The sequence below is a fragment of the Mixophyes fleayi genome, chromosome 6 (assembly GCF_038048845.1).
Source record: "Mixophyes fleayi isolate aMixFle1 chromosome 6, aMixFle1.hap1, whole genome shotgun sequence".
Taxonomy (NCBI): Eukaryota; Metazoa; Chordata; class Amphibia; order Anura; family Limnodynastidae; genus Mixophyes; species Mixophyes fleayi.
This window is the reverse complement of record NC_134407.1, coordinates 121,497,332-121,517,615: the sequence shown is the minus strand read 5'-3', so window position 1 is coordinate 121,517,615 and position 20,284 is coordinate 121,497,332. Positions and strand designations below refer to the sequence as shown.

At 43.7% G+C, this 20,284-nt stretch overlaps 1 protein-coding gene across 1 annotated transcript in view; it reads right to left on the bottom strand.

Annotated features, from left to right (window-relative positions):
- Positions 1-20,284, bottom strand: part of SSRP1 (structure specific recognition protein 1) — a 59,886-nt gene that overhangs the window by 32,987 nt on the left and 6,615 nt on the right. The window contains exon 3 of the mRNA XM_075217220.1: positions 9,336-9,441. Coding sequence (XP_075073321.1) covers positions 9,336-9,441 — 106 coding nt within the window. The remainder of the gene's footprint in view (positions 1-9,335; positions 9,442-20,284) is intronic.

Below are 20,284 nucleotides of genomic sequence, written 5' to 3'. Positions count from 1 at the left end.
TCGAGCTGTTGGGTCTTTTACTCTCCAGGAATCATAAAGAAGCTGGGACTTCATGAGACTGAGGAGAGATTTAGAGGAGAGTGGGTCTGAAATGGGTAGGGCTGCAGCCACAGGGGAAGAGCGGTCGAGAGAGCTATTTAGGACGGTGTTGAAGTCTCCCGCTACTATAAGGTCCCCCTGACGGAGTCGTGTCAACAAAGTATCCAGTTTTGAGAAAAAACGATGTTGGTTTTGGTTAGGGGCATAGATGTTAACCAGGGTACAGAGTTTATTGTTAAGTTTACCTACCAAGATGAGGAACCGACCCTCTTTATCAGCGAGTGAGTCAATGAGTTCAAATGTAAGGTGGCGCGAAAACATAATGGCCACTCCGCGTTTCTTGGCTGAGTGATCGCATGCATGATGGGTGTTAGGGTAAATTTTTGAGCGTAACTCAGGGTGGCAGTTGTGTAGAAAGTGCGTTTCTTGTAGGAAAATTAGATCGCCTGTATGAAGTTTGAGAGTAGCAAAGAGTTTACCGCGCTTCTGGGGGGTGTTAAGGCCCTTTACATTAAAGGAGAGAACTCTAAGACCCATGTGAGGTAAGAAGGAAAAAGATAGAGATAGAGCCCAATGTGTAGGGGGCCGTGGGAAGTCTCAAAAAAGTGACAGGAGGGCACTTGGGGGGTTGTGCAGTACACGGGGGGGTAAATGAGAAAGTCATATCTGAATGTTTCATGTGGTCGGTTTGAAAAAGGGGAAGGTTGGTGGTGGGAAAAGGAGGGGAAAGGGTAGGAAGTAAGTCACACGGCAAAGTAGGCCGGGACCAGTGGTGCCGACATCTGGAGGGGATACTATGTACTGGGGGAGTACATAGGTCAGCATAGGAGCTAACAGCTCCAGGGGAGCGTGGCGAGGCATCCAGCAGACGCATCGCGCTGGCCAAAGAGAACGGGTCAGAGGGGTGTATCCCTCTGGGTTACCTGAAATAGAGGCTTTGGTAGTGGATTAAATGTGGGTGTTGGGCGAAGCAACCTGGGAGGGGGGTGGGGATAATGAATTTATGCAATATTGTAAGGGGTGGGAGTTGAGGTGAAGTATAGGAGGGGGACGGAAGGGAGTGTAAGAGGAAGAGGGCAAAGGTATAGCGAGGAGTAGAAGTATGGAAGGTATAGCGAAGAGTAGAAATATGGAGCAAGACATATCAGTGTAACCAAACATTTTGAAATTAAACAGAGTAGAATAGCACTAAGTGGTATTGTAGTGAAATACTGGAACCATATAACCATATATTTAACAATTACTCATGGAAAAGAGGTATCAGTTGCTAGTGCAGTAAAACAAAGATTGATAACTGATCGGGTGATCTCATGTAACAGCCCTCATTCAAAACAGGTTAGGTGGATAAATAAAGCGGGAAGATTAGGCAGATGACAGCCTGGGCCATCAAGAGGCACCTGTAGTGAGGGTATGCGACACAAGAGCACCCAGCAAAGATGCTAATAAACAGTACTACTAGCGAGTATAATGCAGCACAGTACAGTGGAAAAAAGGTTAAAGATCTACCAGGAGCTAGGGTCCCCCAGACAATATTAAACAAGATGAACCTAACCATGTAATAATATAGCAAGTGGCATACAAAAACATAACGGGGTTTTAACATGTGAAACGTTACGGAATAAAGTAGTGTTCCTTTGCGAGCCCCTCAAAGTGAGGGGAGACCTCACTAGAGGTGTGGGCCCATTGGTAAGAGAAGAACACAAATTACAGGAAAAACAAAACCTGAGAATGGTAATCAAGTCACGGAAGCTTCATCAGGTGGTGGCGATGATGTCGGCACAGTGGTCCATTCAGCACTGGGAGCTTGACGTGACGGGGGTCTTGCTGTTTTCTGAGGGAGAACGGATGACTCAGAAGGGGTTGGAAGACCGGTAGTAATTCCAAGTTTCGGGAGTAGGGAGTGGGCTTCAGATAGAGTTCTGGCCATTAGCATTGAGCCCTGATGCCAAATCAGGATGCGAAAGGGGAATCCCCAACGGTATTTAATTTGTCGCTGTTGGAGAAGTGTGGTGATAGGCTTAAAGTCTCTCCTTTTGGCTAGGGTGATTGGGGAAAGATCCTGGAAAATTTGAAGGGTAACATTGTCGAAGGTGATGGATTGAAGGCGGCGGACTTCTCTCATGATTTCTTCCTTCGCTGTGAAGTAGTGCATTCTGAGTATGACGTCCCTGGGTTGGGACGGGTCCTGGGAGCGGGGTCTCAGCGCCCTGTGGGCTCTGTCCAGGAGAAGATGTTCCTCAGGAGTAGAAGGGGAGAGCTGAGAGAAAAGTTTCTTGAGGTAAAGGTCCAAGTGAGCTGGCTCGATCTGTTCCGGTATTCCGCGGATTCTCAGATTGTTGCGTCGCGCTCGATTGTCTTGGTCTTCTTGTCCTTCTTGCAGTTGGGTAATGTCTTGGCGAATTTGGTGAAGGTCTGTTTCGTATGATTGTTGATAGGTTACCACTTCTTCCACTCTGTGTTCCAGATGATCGGTTCTACCGCCTATTTCAGCAATATCTGCTTTAAGTGAGTGGAGGGCTTGGACCGATGTTTTGACTTCCTTCAGTTCTTTGAGGAGAGATAGAAAGTCTCGGCGAGTCAAAGGAGAACAGTCCTCACTTTCAGGATCTGAGTCAGAGTGATCACTAGATCTGGCCGGAGTTTTCTGTTTGGAGAGATAAGGAAGGAGATCTCCTCCTGGAGGTTTCTTTCCTCCTCTGGGCATCGTAGTAGAGTGGGAAGAAAACCCGTTGAGGAAGTGGTGAGGGAGGAGGATCGGTTGCTTCGCTATAAGTGGTTCAGGGCCGAGGGGGATAGAGAGACATGATTAGCCTCTAGACATCTGTTGATCGTCTGGTGGGAAGTGTGGGAGCCCCCACATTATAAGGAATTTGTCGGTCAAGGCCCTTCTCAATAAATGGAATTGTATAAGCACTGAAAAGACCTATGGATATATAGGTATTATTTCTTAGAAAGTTATAGAGCGCAGTGCCCGGTATTGGCCACAGGATGGCAGCACTGGTGTTGAAGTGCAGATAGGAACAAGCAATTTCTATTGTATAGATCTGGTTGACCCAGGTGGGTTAATAACAATGAAGATTTATGTTCCCCCGAACTCCTATTCCCAGTAGGGGATCTTAGAAATTTGTGTGGCAGCCAGCCTCAAGGCAGAAGGAGGGTATTGTGACTCACCGCTTGGGAGAAGACAGGAGCAGGTCAGTGCAGCGTCAGCAGCTCCCAGGATGGACATGGGCTCCCAAGCCACACAGCGCAGCCAGCAGACTCCAGGGGGAGAGAGGCCAGATGAGATGGAGCTGTCCTACAACTGGAGGTCCTGTGAGGCGAAGCGCCTTCGTGGCAAGATGGCGGCCGCGGGGTCAAAATCGAGGCCCCGGCTTTCCGGCGCGGGCTAGGCCTCACTACCGTCGGGAGGTCCAGGAGCACGGCGGAGATCCCGGGGGCGATCTGAAGTGCAGCAGCGACCTCCGGTAAGTCGCGGAAGCGCTATAGGCAGGGTCTTGACTATTTGGGGGCAGTGTGGAGTCCTTATTGATAGTGGACTTCCACGGAGCTCAGAGACAGCGCGACCGTCCGTTATGGCTGACAGGCCACGCCCCCCGACACAAGCTATTTTGATGATCAGACACTTTAAATATACCCTCTGATACAGTCAGTTTTTTGTGTCAATTCGCACGGCCAGTCTCACTTATTTATAATGTATTAGCAAATCTACAATTATATTATCTATTGTGGATATATACGTGCACATTAACTTTTATTTCTAAAATCCCTAAGACGTTTAGAAGCACTCACTGATTAACAGCTACCTAATTATTACTTTTAATATGTTTTTTCAACAATAGATCATTATATTATTTGCTGGAATTTCTAACATTAAGGGCCATCAGTCTCCCTTTTTACAGTATCTTTGGAGACAACATATTTTAGCAGCACCAATGTTTTTTTCCTTCTTTTCTATAACCACATTAAAAACCAAATGGAAGAGCATACACAGATATAGGAAAAACGAGCACACAATGACACCATCTGAAAGATAGAGAAAAGTATGAAAAAAAACAACAACCAAGAACATCAAAGAAGAAAGAAAATGGGAGTGGTGTGTCCAATTAGGTCATCATTAAAATACCTTAAAACTATGCTAAATTACTCCCGGATGAGAATCTACGTCTTTCCCTTAATCCATTATGAGTAATCCCAGATTTAGAGAATTAACTAGTATTTCAGAAGGCCATATATGTGGTAAAATACTAGCATTGTTTATACAGTGGCATCTCATTCAAATTATTTTAACAGCTAAAATCTGAATTTCAGGTTCTGAACTAATTCTTACTTTTAATTTTTGCAATTGAGACAAGATGATTTTTATACTTGCCATAAAATCCATTTCTCTGAAGGTATTTGGGGGACACTGCTTCACATTGCGGTATACATGGAGCTGTGCTATGAATAAGGCACTAAATTACACTAAACTTGTCTGAACTTACGCCTTCCCTTCTATGCCACCTCTACTGTAAGTATTCCGTTTTTAAACTAATAAAGTCCGTAAGAATTCATCACACAAACAAGAACACAACTGTAAGACAAAGGGGGTGGGCAATGCAGTGTTCCCCAAATGGATTTTACAGAGACTACAAAAATATTATTTTCTCCTACATCCTGTTTGGGGTACACTACTCAACCATGGGAACATTCCAAAGCTGCCTCTAGGGGAGGGTAATCTACCACAGCTGAGCACAACACTTTTTGTCCAAAGCTGGCATCTTTGGAAAAACACACATTAAACCTGTAAAATTTGGTAAAAGCATGGACAGAAGACCAGGTTGCTGCCCGATACAACTGTTCAAACTAGGCTCTGTACCGCGGTGCTCACCGATCTCGTAGTGGGCTGCAATATCATCCGGAACTATTGTTCCGGAGATATAAATCTGACAGATTGCAGCCATTGTCCAACTCGCAACTGTATTTTGTTGCTGGCCATCCTTTCTTGTGTGCATCATAAAGTACAAGAAGGCAATCTGTTCTACGCAAGGATGATGATCAGTTCGTATAAATCAAGGCTCTAAAATCCACCAGATGGAGAGATTATTCACTTCTAGATGCTAACAATATCCTAGTTCAGATGAAAATTAAACACCACCTCAGGCTTGAAAGGAGGCATGGTGCCCAGAACAGCTCATTATAAAACTCAAAGTTTCTTGACCTGCAAGGTACACTAGAAAACATCCAGCGTATATCAACCAGCAAAAAACAAAAGATAACAATAGGATGTATCATTCTATTAATGGATGAGGAATAAACTCACAAATTCCTGCTCACCTTTTGCAATGTTACCGAGTTGAAACCACCTTGTCTGTGCGGTAATCCCTGATGTTCTCAAATAAAATGGGAAAGCCACTAAAAAGTGTGGGCAGCACGGTGGCGAAGTGGTTAGCACTTCTGCCTCACAGCGCTGGGGTCATGAGTTCAATTCCCATGTGTGGAGTTTGTATGTTCTCCCTGTGCTTGCGTGGGTTTCCTCCCACACTCCAAAAACATACTAGTAGGTTAAATGGCTGCTATCAAAAAATGACCCTAGTCTCCCTTTCTCTGTCTGTGTGTATGTTAGGGAACTTAGACTGTAAGCTCCCATGGGGCAGGGACCGATGTGAATGAGTTCTCTGTACAGCGCTGCGGAATTAGTGGCGCTATATAAATAAATGATGATGATGATGTGTACTGCATCTACCATCAATATTCCATCCAATGTCAAGGATACGAATCGGATCTAGGTCTTTTCAACACAGCGATTTACACATCCAATGTGTACCTTTACAATAACCACTCAGGTCCCCACGGATAAAACTAGAGCCCAAAATTATTCTAAAAAGAAAGTCATATAAAAAAACAGAATGCCCATAATGGAAACAAAGATCCTTTTCCTGTCTGCAGTCAGGAAGCAACAGAGTGGACCATTCAAACTAACTGTATAACATCCAAAAACGCTCCTTTTAACATGCATCATGGGCATTCAGCCCACTTCTTCAGAAGGTGATGGTGTATTTCCAGATGTTTGTTTTTAATCCTCTTTCATTCTAATTAGATGACCTTCAACCTTTGCAAGGATTACATCCACTTTCCAAATATAGCATAAACATCCATACTTTAGGAAATTCTTTGTCAAAATAACCAATAAATACAATGTAACGATATAAGATATACATAAGAATTGGAGACTGTGTAAAACATGTACTCTATTCAGGGAGCCAAAAAGCTCTTCCTCCTCTATTGAAAGTATTGCAAAAATTACCTATTTCTTAAATGTTAGCCTGATAAATAGATTAACTCTGCAAATGTTGACGTCAACTATTTTAATACCAGTTTGCAAGGTTAACCCCCCATCAAACTTGCTCAAGATACTTTGCTGTAACCCTTACACATATTTCTGCTAATATGCCAAGGAAATAGTTCAGCTTAACAGTTTTTCTTCCATTTCATAACCATCAATGCAATTTGTTCTCACAGACTTAATTAAGATTCTCTGTGGATCCTTTTATACAGTAATTCCCATGTAAAACTTTGTATCTTTATCTCAATTAGATCCTGCGGTTTTTATGGAATTAAAATTGACCAGTCCGTTGCACGACCACCAATACAAACTATTTGAGTGAAGTGAACCAATTTATATTATCCAACCTCTTTCAAAGATTTATTAAGATTTTATATATGAAAAAAAAACCAAAAAAAAAACCCCACGATATATTTGAAAATCTCAAATAAATAAGGCTTAAAAAAATTATTAAACAAAAAAAAAAAACCCTATGTCAATATCTATATTTAAACTATCTGGTGACAGTGTCCTCAGCTCGGATATCCAGCATTTCTCTCTCTGGGATAATATCTTCTGACTATCACTGTCCTCCAGTGTTGCATATTTTATTCCCATGAACCAGCCAGATTGCTATTGTGAAACACTGAAAAATGTTTAGACATGGCGAGTGCACAGCCCCGTAATAATATTTAATAAATGCTCTCTAATTCTCGTTTTTAAGGATCTAGATGTTTTTCTCTACATGTTGGAGGCCACAGGGGCACTCCAAAACACACATGATAAACGGTGTGCTACAATTAATATTTCTCTTTATGAGATCTAGCTTTCCAATTTTCCACCCTTACTTTATTTTATGACCAGATTTGCACACTTTTCATGACAAGCATGAGGAGAAAAAAACCAAAACTATTCTAATTCCCCTAAGCAGGATTTCCAATTTTTTTCCTCTGGATCTTTCTAATTTGTGGTGCAAAGGGTCTACCGAAATAATGTTTCCCCAATCATTCTTCTGTTCTGTGCTCTTGCTCCTCGCTGCACCGCCCTTCACTGAAAACATCGGGTGTGATGACATCACGCCCGAGATGCAGCAGTGCAACAGAGCAGTGAGGAGTTTGCAGTTTTTTTTGGCCGACCTGCAGATACAAGCCGAGGTGGCAGGCAGAGGGAAGCACTTGTCGCCCCCCCCCCGTCTTGGGCACGGCACCCCAAGGAGCCGTTTAGTTAGGCCATAACTCAGTGTTTTGAAGTGGTAATGGGATTTCTCCAATGAAAATCTGAAAAGGCTGTGAAGTCCTTCCCAGATAAGGATATGGAGATAGCCATCATTTCTGTCCATGGAGATGAGAAACTTGTCTTGCTCCATGGCGCAGATGACTCATCAGACGGACTCCATCACGAATTTCCCTAGCTGCATTTGAAAACTTTAGGGACTTAAGGATAGGCCAGAAAGTCAAGTCCGTTTTTGTGCTAGTACTAGGTTTCAGTAATAACCCTAACTGCTCCTGCTATTAAAAGATATTAAATACTAAATAGCATTGCAACAAAAAATAAAATTGCCCAACTCCTTTCTGTGGCTGCTAAAAAAAAAATTGACTAATTGCAGGGGAGGAGGCATAGAGGTGGAAAAATAAGTTCAGACACGTTTAGTGTAGATTAGTGCCTTACTTCTTGCACAGCACCCTTTTTAACCCCATGTTGAAGCGGTGTCCCCCAACAAGGATGTAGGAGGAAAGTAATTATGGCTCAGTTTTGTTGAGTGATGCAAACATTTAAACCACATCCTTGAAACAAGCCCTTATAGATTATAGTAAAATACACTTCTTACTTATATAAGCTTTTGACAAACACTCATCCAGTACTTACTATTAACTGTTATACTAAGTGGAGACGTGATATTACAGATTTAGGTGCAGTGGATTGGGAGGAGGCGATAGGATTATACACAGTGACAGTAATTTCTTCCAGAGATATTATAATTTAAGATAGATATTTGTACCGTAAATATCACATACCCTGCTGATTAAGAGGAGATAGTTACCTAATAATATATGCTTAAATGCTTCCTGTAAATGGGCACTTTTACACATTTTGTTTGGAAATGTTCGATTATTAGACCTTTCTGATCAGAGGTCACAGAATTTATCTCTAATGCATTGTGTTGCCTAATAGCTGCTCTCCAAGAGTGTCTTATGGGAATAGTTGAGGAATTGATCCCTGGGAAATATGAAAGACTTGAGATTACGGTTATTCTATGCCAAAAAAACTAATAGCGAGTTAAAAGGAAATTAACTGGCTCGCCAACACTGAAGAAATGGAAAGTTAACCAACTCCTTGCTACCACTGTATAACGACAAAGGAAATCAACTCAATGTGAACAGACCTCAATTATCAGCTGCTGCAGGAGCTGGATAAGACCATCATGACCTCTGAAACTGCACAAATATGTTAAATTGCCTTATAAAGCTGACAATCTTGGAAATATGTATGTGTATGAATGGGTAGTGTTATATACTATATTGTGAATACAAAATATAGGGGAAAAATAAAATAAAAAAATTCACCAAGCTTAGAAGTATAGAGCAACTCACTTGAAATCTTATTGTTCCATTCAAACCCCCTTTAGACATGATGAATTTAACAGCCTTGGACATTAATACTTTCTTTAAATCGAACTTATCAGCGCTGTGAAATGTGCATAAACTACAAGACTACATAGTTGCCTTGAGCACAGCTGCTTAGTCTTACATTTGACAGAGTTCCAAGATGCTTTCTACCCTAAGCACCAATGCTATCTGTGAATCACAATAAAGCACTATGCTGTGTCAGTATAATTTGCTTTAGTTGCACAGAATGCTTTAGCAACAGTATAGACATTAAGGAAATCCAGGAAAGCTTGTCAATGAATAGAATTAAACAGTACATAACCATTAACAGTCCAAAAAGGAGAGAAAAAAAAAAAGTAATTGTGACAGATTAAAAGGGAACACACCTCCAAATCTCACACTGCCCCAGTTCCATCCTTTCACACAGAGATCCTTTTCTACCAAATCCACACGGAAGTGAGTCTTGAAGTAATCGGACAGCTTCTCATACTCCTGTGAAAATAGACAGGTTGTATAAGTTACAGTTTTTTTATTTAATTCCGATACTAATAGAAAGGGTCCTCCATGGTAAAGGAATTGTTTTACCAATTTCATATGCCAACACATAAGGGGGTAGATAAGTATGATATATAATAAATCCATCACTTCTTCATTCCTCCAAAGGCAGCCATTATAATGGATAGCTTCCCTTTCCAACTTAGGCAGAGAGACAGGTTACAAAAAAAAAGCAACCCTCCCCACCCATACTAGGTAGTCTAGCATCTTTCAGTGTCTTTTCCTATCTCTAGAAAAGGTAGTGGTTTGTGGTTTTCTGTAGGTAGGGACTTATCTGAGGTCACAGCAAAACTCTGCTCAAACAGAGGGCTAGCTACCTGGGCGGCTTCAGACTGCTACTGCAGATCTGCTTCAACAATTTGCACCAGTTTCCTGAACTTCAGCAGTCTGCATATGTGCATGCACTGCATTAGAAGTTATAGAGCACAGACATGCAGGAACAAGCTACAGGGAAGCATGGAGCTGCTGTAAAGCTTCCCTGCAGCTAGCAAACATTTTGTTCACTAACATTAGCTGAGCCAACTATACTCAGCAATGAATGGAGCCAGAGTCAGAACACAGCACGAGATAAGCCCCTACACGTTAGGCGTGCTGTATTATGTGCATTTGATAGTTAGCATGCTAGGCTTAAGAGCTTATTGAAAAGATGAACAACAGGATGCATTAAATTTGGGAAGCCTTGGATAAGCCTTTCAATTATGGTGCTGAAAGTCTCCTTTGCACACAATGCAATGATCAGCCCAGGAGACAGGGCCGAATTAACAATGGGCCTGATGGGGAGGCCTCTCCACAGAAATAGGCCCAGGCCAGCCAGGAGTAAAAAAAAAAATAAAAAAATAAAAAAATAAAAAAAATAATCGGTGAGGGCACCTGCCATGGGGAGGGTGGTGAGACTTCCCTGGTAGCTAGGGGGCAGTCCTGTCATCGGAAAGCAACAGCCAGCCAATCGTGACGCTGCCTGTTGCTGAGTGGAGTGGGGGCTGCGTCTACAGAGGCTGTGTGTGACTCGTGCTGTACCAACTTCCACCCAGTCCCAGACGGAGGTCAGTGGCATTCAACACAACAGGTAGGAACAATTTATTTTTTATCAGGGGATATGGGACAAAAGGCCCAGCAGAGGATATGTGAAAATATAATATGCATGTGTCAATGGCCCCTGTGTATCAACATAGGGATCAGTTCCTCTTCTTACAACAAAATTACCAACTTTTTCAATGGAGATTATGTCCTGGTGTCACTGACAGGTAACTGTGTTTGACTATTTGTAATTTGAAGTCTGCTCAGATGTATGAACACTTGAATAAAGAATAGTAGAAATCTGACAGGATGGACCGCCTATGCCACCCTGTCTGCTGCTGCTGGGAACCAGATGGGCTTACTTTGCCACCGTTAACTTACGTTATCCCAAGTGCCCCATCTTGCCGCAGTAGGAGGAGCTTACAAGTGCTGCCTCCACTGGACTCCTTACCGGCATCCAGAACCAGGTTTCTTCTGGGTAACCGACGCTGCGGGTGTACCTCTCGTTACTGGTGTACCTGGGCTGCTACCCCTGAACTCGTCCTATAGATCAGGGTTGCTGTGGATGGATCTCCGCTGGCCTATCACACTGGCCAGACCTGCTGGGGAGCGGGCAAAGTGGTGGTACTGGGCGCTGGGTCCAAACCTCAGAACAGCCGGGAACAGATTAGAGTTGGGTCTAATCTGTAGGTCACAGGAATCAGCATAGAGAAGTTTTCAAGCAGGTCATTGAAGCAAGTGATGTGTAATTGCTCTTAAACTGGTTAAAAAGGTACCAGTTATCAGGTCAGATGAAAGAAGAACAGCTTTTAATACAAAACAGAGCCTTTTTGTACACATTTGGAGACTTGATTTGGCAGGAGGTAAATCGTCCTCATGGCCCTTTAACTAATCTGGACTGATTCATGCAGCCTGCACGTGAATCAGCCCAAAGAGTATAACACCTCTAACATTGATGCTAGTGGCATGGGGGGAATATACTCCCCCCCCCCCCCCCGCGAGGGAGAAGGGTGCTCATCCCACTGTCCTCCCCTGGTGCAAGAGATTTATCTATCTTTTAAATCTCCCGCCCAAACTGTCTTCCAGGGACCCTGATCCGGGTCATCAGTCCCTGCCCTGTCACTAGTTGAAGCTATTGGAGCTCCAACTAGGGACTTAGCTTTCTAGGACCCCCAGGAGCCGCTGCATCTCCTGGACCCATTTAATTCCAGGACGCTGGTTGTTAAGGGGATCCAGGGCTGCCCCAGCACAGGGTACTTTCTTTCTTTTATTTTACACATACATTTCATACACATTTTTAACGTTTGAAATATACATAGTTACACTCAGGGCGCCTAGCACCGAGTTAACCCCTTAAGCGACGGTTCTTTACCAGCGCTGCGGCGCCTACACATACATTCCCATTTAGTTATTCACTTTTTACACTAGGTGCCAGGGTTTAATTCCTTCCCTGCTACAGCGGTGGATGCTACCCACCCAGGACTGCAGCACACATTTAAAATACAATTTTTTATTTATTTTTTAAAACACTTTATTAAACACTCTTCACACGGCACCTAGCGCCGGTGATTTAACCCCAAATTCAAGATGGCCGGCGAATGGTACTCGGGACCTGGCCACACCCCCCCCCCAGTCCATGCGGGCTACCAGCGAGCCATGTCCCCACAATTTGACTCCTAATCCCGCAGTCTCTTGGGGCTCCCGGGGGTGACCTGAAGAATCCGGCTCTTCCTGGAGAGACAGTACATCCGCATTGCTGTGAGCCTTTCCTTGCTTGTGAATTATGTGAAAGTCATAAATTTGAAAGGCAAGGCTCCAGCTCAACAATCTGCCATTTTCCCCTCACGTGTGATGTAGCCACTTTAAAAGATTATCATCAGTCACCACAGTAAAATGGCGTCCATATAAATAAGGTTGAAGTTTTTTTAATGCCCAAACATTCCTTCACAATTGTGGCATACCCTACCATTCGGTTTAGCAGTTTTCTGCTCAAATAGGCCACAGGGTGATCCTGCCCATCTGGCCCCACTTGGCCAAGTACTGCTACCAGTCCATACTGTGCAGCATCAGGTTGCATAATAAAGTCCTTGTCATAATTGGGCGCCAACAGTATTGGAGCACGAACAAGGGCTTGCTTTATTGACTGAAATGCCAGCTCACAAGCGGGTGTCCAGTCAACTACTTGGGGGAGTTTATTCTAAGTGAGATCTGTCAGGGACTTCGCTACAGTGCTAAAGTCTGGGACGAAACGTCTGTAGTAGCCCGAGGTCCCTAAGAAGGCCAGTACTTATCTTTGGGTTGTGGGCCGGGGCCAGTCTCGGATTGCCTCTACCTTAGCTGGCTCTGGCTTAACCTTACCTCCCCACACGATGACCCAGGTATTGCACCTCCGACATCCCCATTTGGCACTTGTCTGCTCCAATGGTCAAGCCTGCCCACTGAATTTTCTCCAACACTTGCCCTACATGTTTGAGATGATCCTCCCAGGATTTATTGAAAATGGCAATGTCATCTAAGCACGCCTGAGCAAAGCCTTTACACCCTTCCAGCAGGTAATCAACCACACGCTGGAAGGTGGCTGGCACATTCTTCATCCCAAATGGCATGGATTTAAATTCGAACAGGCCAAATGGCGTGATGAATGCAGACCGTTCCTGAGCCTCGGGGGTCAGCGCTATCTGCCAATACCCCTTGCTCAAGTCAAAGGTGGAAATATACTTTGCTCCAGCTAACTCGTCTAACAGAGCGTCAATTCTGGGCAGGGGATAGGCATCAGACACGGTCACCTCATTCACCTCGATAAACGGGTTGCCTAACTGGCCTATGCTCACTAGTGTTCACATGGTGCATCACCAAGGAAGTCCGACCAGGTTTCCTATTGAACTGAGTCGCAAAGGGCCACAACACTGCCTCAAGCTGCTCCCTCTGACAGGCACTCAACTGCTCATCCCAGCCCACTTCCTCTACACCATCACTTCTGGCATCCGCGAGGTCAGGTAGTGAGTCACTTCCTGGTTCCTCAGTTGTAAAGCAGCAAACCTCCGCTACCGCCTCCACACGCTCGTGGTATGCCTTCAACATATTTAGGTAGCAGGTCCGCTGCCGCCTACCATCGCTATCAAATGACACCACGTAAGTAATGTCACTCAGGCGTTTTGAGACCGTGTCCAACCCAGACAGCTTGGAGTTTGTTCGCACGTGGCATCAGAAGAAGGGCCTTCTGCACTAGAAACACTCTAGCACACACACCCTGATTATACCAAGTTTTCTGTTTCACCTGCGTGAGATTCTCTAACCGATCCCTGAGCTTCAACACATACTCCACCACAGAGACAACCTGGGTGGGTACCTCCCCTTCCCAAGACTGTCGGAACAGGTCAAGTCGTCCACGGACTCTGCAACCATGTAGTAGTTCAAAGGGCGGAAAACCGGTAGACTCCTGCGGCACATTCCGAGAGGCAAACAGGATGGGTGGCAGGTAGCGTTCCCAGTCCCCCCACCCTCTGAAGTTACAAATGCCGTGCTTCAGAGTGCCATTGAACCGCTTACACAGTCCATTAGTCTGAGGATGGTAGGGGGCAATACGGTGTTGCTGCACTCCACACTTTGCCCAGAGACACTGGACCAGTTCACTCATGAACGGAGTTCCTTGATCAGATAGGATCTAACTAGGGAACCCTACTCTGCTAAATATGCCTAGCAATGCGTCTGCTAACTTTTCCGCAGTTATGGAGGACAAAGCTACAGCCTCTGGATACCAGGTAGCGTATTCTACCACGGTGAGGATGTATCTCTTTCCGGACCTACAGGACACAGACAAGGGCCCTACTATGTCCACAGCCACTCGATGAGAAGGTTCCCCAACTATTGGCAAGGGGAGCACTAGCACTGGGGCGCCCGGGACGCTGACACACATCACAGGACTTACAGTGTGTTATCCGACATTCCCAGCCAGAAAAAGTTCTGTGTCAAGCGCTTCAGTGTCCGGTCTCTTCCCTGAAGTCCCGCCATAGGGATTTTGTGGGCAACTGACATCAGCCTGGGCTCTGGTGGTCTCTGATAACTCCCAGGGACAGGGTGGGGTAGTGGCTGGCGAATGGTACTTGCTTTTAAAAAGAAGGGTGTCCCCCTGATTATACAATCCTTTGGCGTTGGCTGTTTACCTGGTGTTTCTGCCAGTGTGGCCTCACTGCCACATACTGATCCGCCAGCAGGGCCACTTTTTCCAGGGTTGCTGGGCTACAGTCCAATACCCACTTCACCTCTGGAGTGCACTGGCGGTGAAAATGCTCTCTGCAAATTAAGTCCACTAATTCTTCCCAGGACTTGGCGACAGATCCATTAATCCATCTTATTGCCAACTGCCGCAACTGGTTAGCAAATTCCTCATGGCTGATAATGGGTGCTCTTAGCAAAGTCCCGACACTTCTGCTGGTAGGTCTCCGGGGTAATAACATAGCGCTTGAGGACCCATTTTACCACATCGTAGTCCGCACAGTCCTCTAGGGCCACTCTGCGATAAGAGTCCACTGCAAGACCTTGTAGCGTGGGTACCAGATACTTTACCCACTCCTGTTTGGGTAAGTCATGGAGGCTACAAGACATTTCGAACACCTGCAAATGTCCATTAATATCTCCAACAGTGTCATCAAATTTGGTAAAGTGAAGGGATCCAAATATGGGCACAGCAGGCGGGCTGCTGCAGGGAGCCCCACAACTTGATGATAAGCAACCGCTCCGCCTCAGTTGTTTTGTCTCCCAGGGACTGCTGCATTAGAACAGAAAAGTTAACCCTCATCACGCTGTTGAATTTGCGCCACTGGTTCACTCTGTGGGGTGTGACTGTTGCTGGGAACAGGTTTTGTGTTCTGGAATGTTACTGCAGGTACCTCTAGGTTTGAAGTTAACGGCTTTCCTGACTGGTTATCCCGCTGCTTGCCACCAGAAATCTGTGACAGGATGGACGGCCTATGACACCCTGTCTGGTGCTGCTGGGAACCAGATGGGCTTACTTTGCCACCGTTCCCTTACGTTATCCTAAGTGTGGGAGGGGCTTACAAGTGCTGCCATCACTGGACTTCTTACCGGCATCCAGAACTGGGTTTCTTTGGACTAACTGATGCTGCGGGTGTACCTTGTTACTGGTGTACCTGGGCTGCTACCCCTGAACTCGTCCTACAGATCAGGGCTGCTGTAGATGGTTCCCCTCTGGCCTATCACACTTGCCATAGCTGCTGGGTAGCAGGCAGTGTGGTGGTGGTACTGGGTCCAAACCTCAGAAAAGCCAGGAACGGATTAAAGTTGGGTCTATTCTGTAGGTCACAGGATAGAGAAGTTACCAAGCAGGTCTATGAAGCAAGTGATGTTTAGTTGCAGTCACACCGATTGAAGGTGTCAGTGCTCAGGTCAGATAATACAAGAAGAACATCTTTGAATACAAAACAGAGCCTTTTTTATACACTCGAGACTTGTCTTAGCAGGAGGTAATCCGTCCTCCTGTCCCTTTCATCCAGTCTGCACGTGAATCAGCCTAGAGAGTATAACACCTTTAACATTGCTGCTAGTGGCAGGGGGGAGTATACTTTTACCCTGTCCATGAGCTGCCAGGGTAAGGGGGGCTCAGCCCACTCTCCTCCCCTGGTGCCTCTCTGTCTGGAGCGAGAGATTTATCTTTTCTCCCGAACAAAATTACTTCCAGGGACCCCGCTCCGGGGTCTGGCCCTGCTCCCTGGCCGAAAATAGTACCAGGGGAGAGCAGTCAGATCCCGGGGCAACAGTCCCTGCCCTGTCGCTAGTTGTAGCTATTGAAGCTCCAACTAGGAACTTAGCTTCCTAGAACCCCCAGGAGGCGCTGCACCACCTGGACCCATTTAATTCCAGGAGGGTAGTTGTTAAGGAGATCCAGGGTTGCCTCTGCAGCCCCAGCATAATTTTACACATACATTTTTATACATTTAACACACATTTACAATTAAAATATACAGTTACATTCCCAGCGGTAGGCGTCGTGAGTTAACCCCTTCAGCACTGAGCAGCGGTTCTTTACAGGTGCTGCAGCGCCTACACATTCATTCCCATTTAGTTAACATACATTTTTACACTCCCTGGCGCCTACTGCCGGGGTTTAACCCCTTCCCTGCTGCAGCGCAGGGTGCTACCCAGCCAGCGCTGCAGCGCACATTTAAAATACATTTTTTTATTTATTTTAAAAACATATTATTAAAACACTTTTCATGCAGCACCTAGCGCCGGTGATTTAAGTCAGTTTCAAGATGGCCGCCGCACGGTCCCAGTACTCGGGACCCCGCCACAAGTTATATATAACAAAACTTATACATTCCCCTTTGGCTGTTTGATGTGTTAGGAGGTATGAAAATGACCAACAACTGATAGTCACATTCTCATACATTAACTGCACAGTTTGCATGTATCAAAGTCACAAGGGTGCCGTTTATTGCGTGGCAGTCACAAGTGTGCTGTGTGGTCTTCTGCTGCTGTAGCACATTGAATTCAAGGTTGGATGTGCTGTGAATTCAGAGATGTTCTTCTCCATACCACCCATGGTTAATTGAGTCACTGTCGCCTTCCTATAAGCTGGAACCAGACTTGCCATTTTCTTCTGAAGTATCATAAACAAGGTGTTTCCACCCACAGAACTGCCGCTCACTGCATGGTAATGGTTTTGAGCATCGTTCTCTGTAAACTCTAGAGACTGTTGTGTGTACAAATCCCAAGAGATCCGCAGTTTCTGAGGTACTGAAACAACCCACTCTATGGAGTGTTGAGAGCGAAAGCCTGACTGAAGAGGATCGAATAGGTTGTTTGCAGAAAGAAAGCGTGTGATCAATATGAATATATACAATAGACCGTGTATTTATATATATTTAAACTTAGATTCAAGTTTAATTTTTTTCTTTTATTATTAATTTTCTTAAGTTTTCAGCACCCTGTACTTTGTTCAATGTTAAAAACCTGAAAATGAACATTTTTCATGTATGTTTCTGTTAAAGCACTTTATAAATCCCCTACGCTGGGTCGAATTATTTCTAAAATACAGAACAGCTTTGAAATGGAGACGATATACATGCTATACTCAACCTCTGCTTCGGCCCCTATCATGAAGTGATTCAAGTGGCATGTCAATGTTACAGAGGGAGGGGGTGCAGATAGAGGGTCATCTTCCTCCTCTCCCACGCACCAGCTCGCACCTGGCTTTACCAGATTCCCCCCACGGCATCTTTCTATGATGTGCATTGCAATGTTTTTTGTTTTGCTCTGTTTTCTATTTTCAGAATGTGTGCATTTATATTTGTTGTAATACTCCTCAATGAGCACCCCCCCCCCTGTATTCCCCCTTGTTGATTCCATTTCTTTTTTTCTGTACTCCAAATATTTTGCAAAAACTTCAATAAAAATTACTGATAAAAGAAAAAGCACTTTATAAATAAAAATAATCAACCATTGTATTTTGGTCTTCAATGGTCAATAAAATAACATACATTTACCTCTCAACTGTCCAGAATCAATCAGGATAGTACCGATTTTAGGGGACTATCTTGATTAGCCAAGAGCTTGTCCCAGCATGAGGAACAACTGGGATGTATTTCCACTCTTCACTTTACATTCATGCTTTGTGATCCAATTATTGTTGCACTCTTTATATAAGGGAGGATGAGAGGGAGATGTAGGTGGCTGTAGGGAAGTGCAAGCTATGCCCTCCATGGTGCTGGCCACACCCACACATAACTGGCCACAACTCCGGTGGGACGGAACTTCTCACAACAGGCCCTTTATAATTTTCAGCCACAGGCCCATGTGGCCCTTAATCTGGCCCTGCCCAGATATAAACTCAGTCTCCTGAGAAGTGTAATGAAACATTTGTTGAATTCAAGGGTTAATTAAAGCCTTTCATTCCCTGTAATGAAATATGCTGCATACAATTTAATTTAAAATAAATCCATGCCCTAGCAAACATCATCTACTATAAAAATAGCTGTCCATAATAACCAATCAAATTGGACCAGACAATTTAGTATATTGATATGAGTTATCCACATTTTAAAAGAATGATCGGCCATACAGGGAATGAAAGGCTAGGATATGCAACAGATGGTTTCACTATATTGCCGAATAAACATTCAATGCTTATGCGTAAGGACTGTTTCCAACACTGTTCTGACACATAAAACGTCACTGAGGATCTTAAATAAGTGGAACCTTGGATATATTACGAATATGCTACAACTTGCAAAAGCGAGAATCTTTATGTGTACGCAATGCATCAGTACAACTGGTAAAAACTTTAATACAATGCCTTATATATAAAATCAAGTCATATGTTCTAAAATTAGTGAACACCTTTGAAATTTAAAACTGTCTCTAAGGTATAAAAATTTGATAAATTTAGATTTCTGGTGTTAAATTAGAAACAGCATAGTGCATAACAGCGATCTGACACATTACCAAAGACCTAAATTGATTGGTCAAATAAATATAATGCACCAGTGTGACTAATAACATGAGATTTAAAATCTAGCATTTTATGCTTATATCTAAATCAACTTTATGTCTTTAATCAGTGATCACTCAATGGTTTCTGGAATAGTGCCACAAAGGAAAGAAATAATTTGATACCTAGAGACTATTTCTGTATTACATTACAAACAAGGACAGTGTCTGGCAAAAATACTAATTGTATAGACCAATACTCGACCCCCAAAAAACACACACAAAAAAAAAAAAAAACCACTGTTTCCAATATTTGATTCATAAATACATCTATAAAAATTAACCATTTTCACGGTACAGTATTACCAAAGGCTTAAACATATGCAGATGGTAATAAGACCATTTTAACAGAAAGCTATACCAGTAGAAGTATTTATAGATCTATATAGAATATACTATTTTAAGGATTCTCCTTCCTGGTCTGTTCAACTGGCTCTCGGTATTTTGAGTTATATTTTAATTCTTACCAAGTACACCTTTTTTCATTCTTTTGATTCTAAACCAATAGTTCACCATTAATAACATAATAAAAAATAAAAAGCAAATAATGATGGAGGGATCTAATGTATTAAAATAAATTTTCAAATATATACACATTATTATACATTTGCCAATTATGAAGGAGTGGGACAGTAGAAAAAAAAAAAGAAAAAAAGAAAAAAAAAAAGAGGGGTCTGAATCGAAGGTTTGGTCATATTTTTATCTGAACCCAAAATAGAATAATGAAAGAAAACTGGATTAACGACAGCAATCTCCATATATTTGTCACTTCCAAAGAACTTTCCTCCTTTCATAACAGGAGTGCCTGGCTCCTGTACTATAACTATATATATATTACAATTGTCCAATTCTATAAGTCAAGTGTGCTAATGTAAAGACAGACATGCTGTCAAGGGTAGGGTATAGCCAACGGACCCGGCAGCATTGGTCTGGCGACATTGTGAATGTTGCCAATCACACTGACTACATTGTCCACCTGTCTACACACTGCAAGTGTCGGCATTTAGCCTGCTGACATTTTCATGTCCGCAAGTTAAGTGCCGACGTTTACGGGGTCGAAATAATGACTGCCACCGGCTGTCAAACCTGTTAGCCACAGACAGTGACAGATATAAGCACGCTGAGCTTCTCATATAAAATAAGGCAAGAAGCTCAGCTAATTTCCCCTCAATATTAGTATATAGAGAAGAGAATCAACAGTTTAGATAACAGATGGGCTCTCCTGCATAAGGAAAAGCCTGTCAAGGAGGAGGTG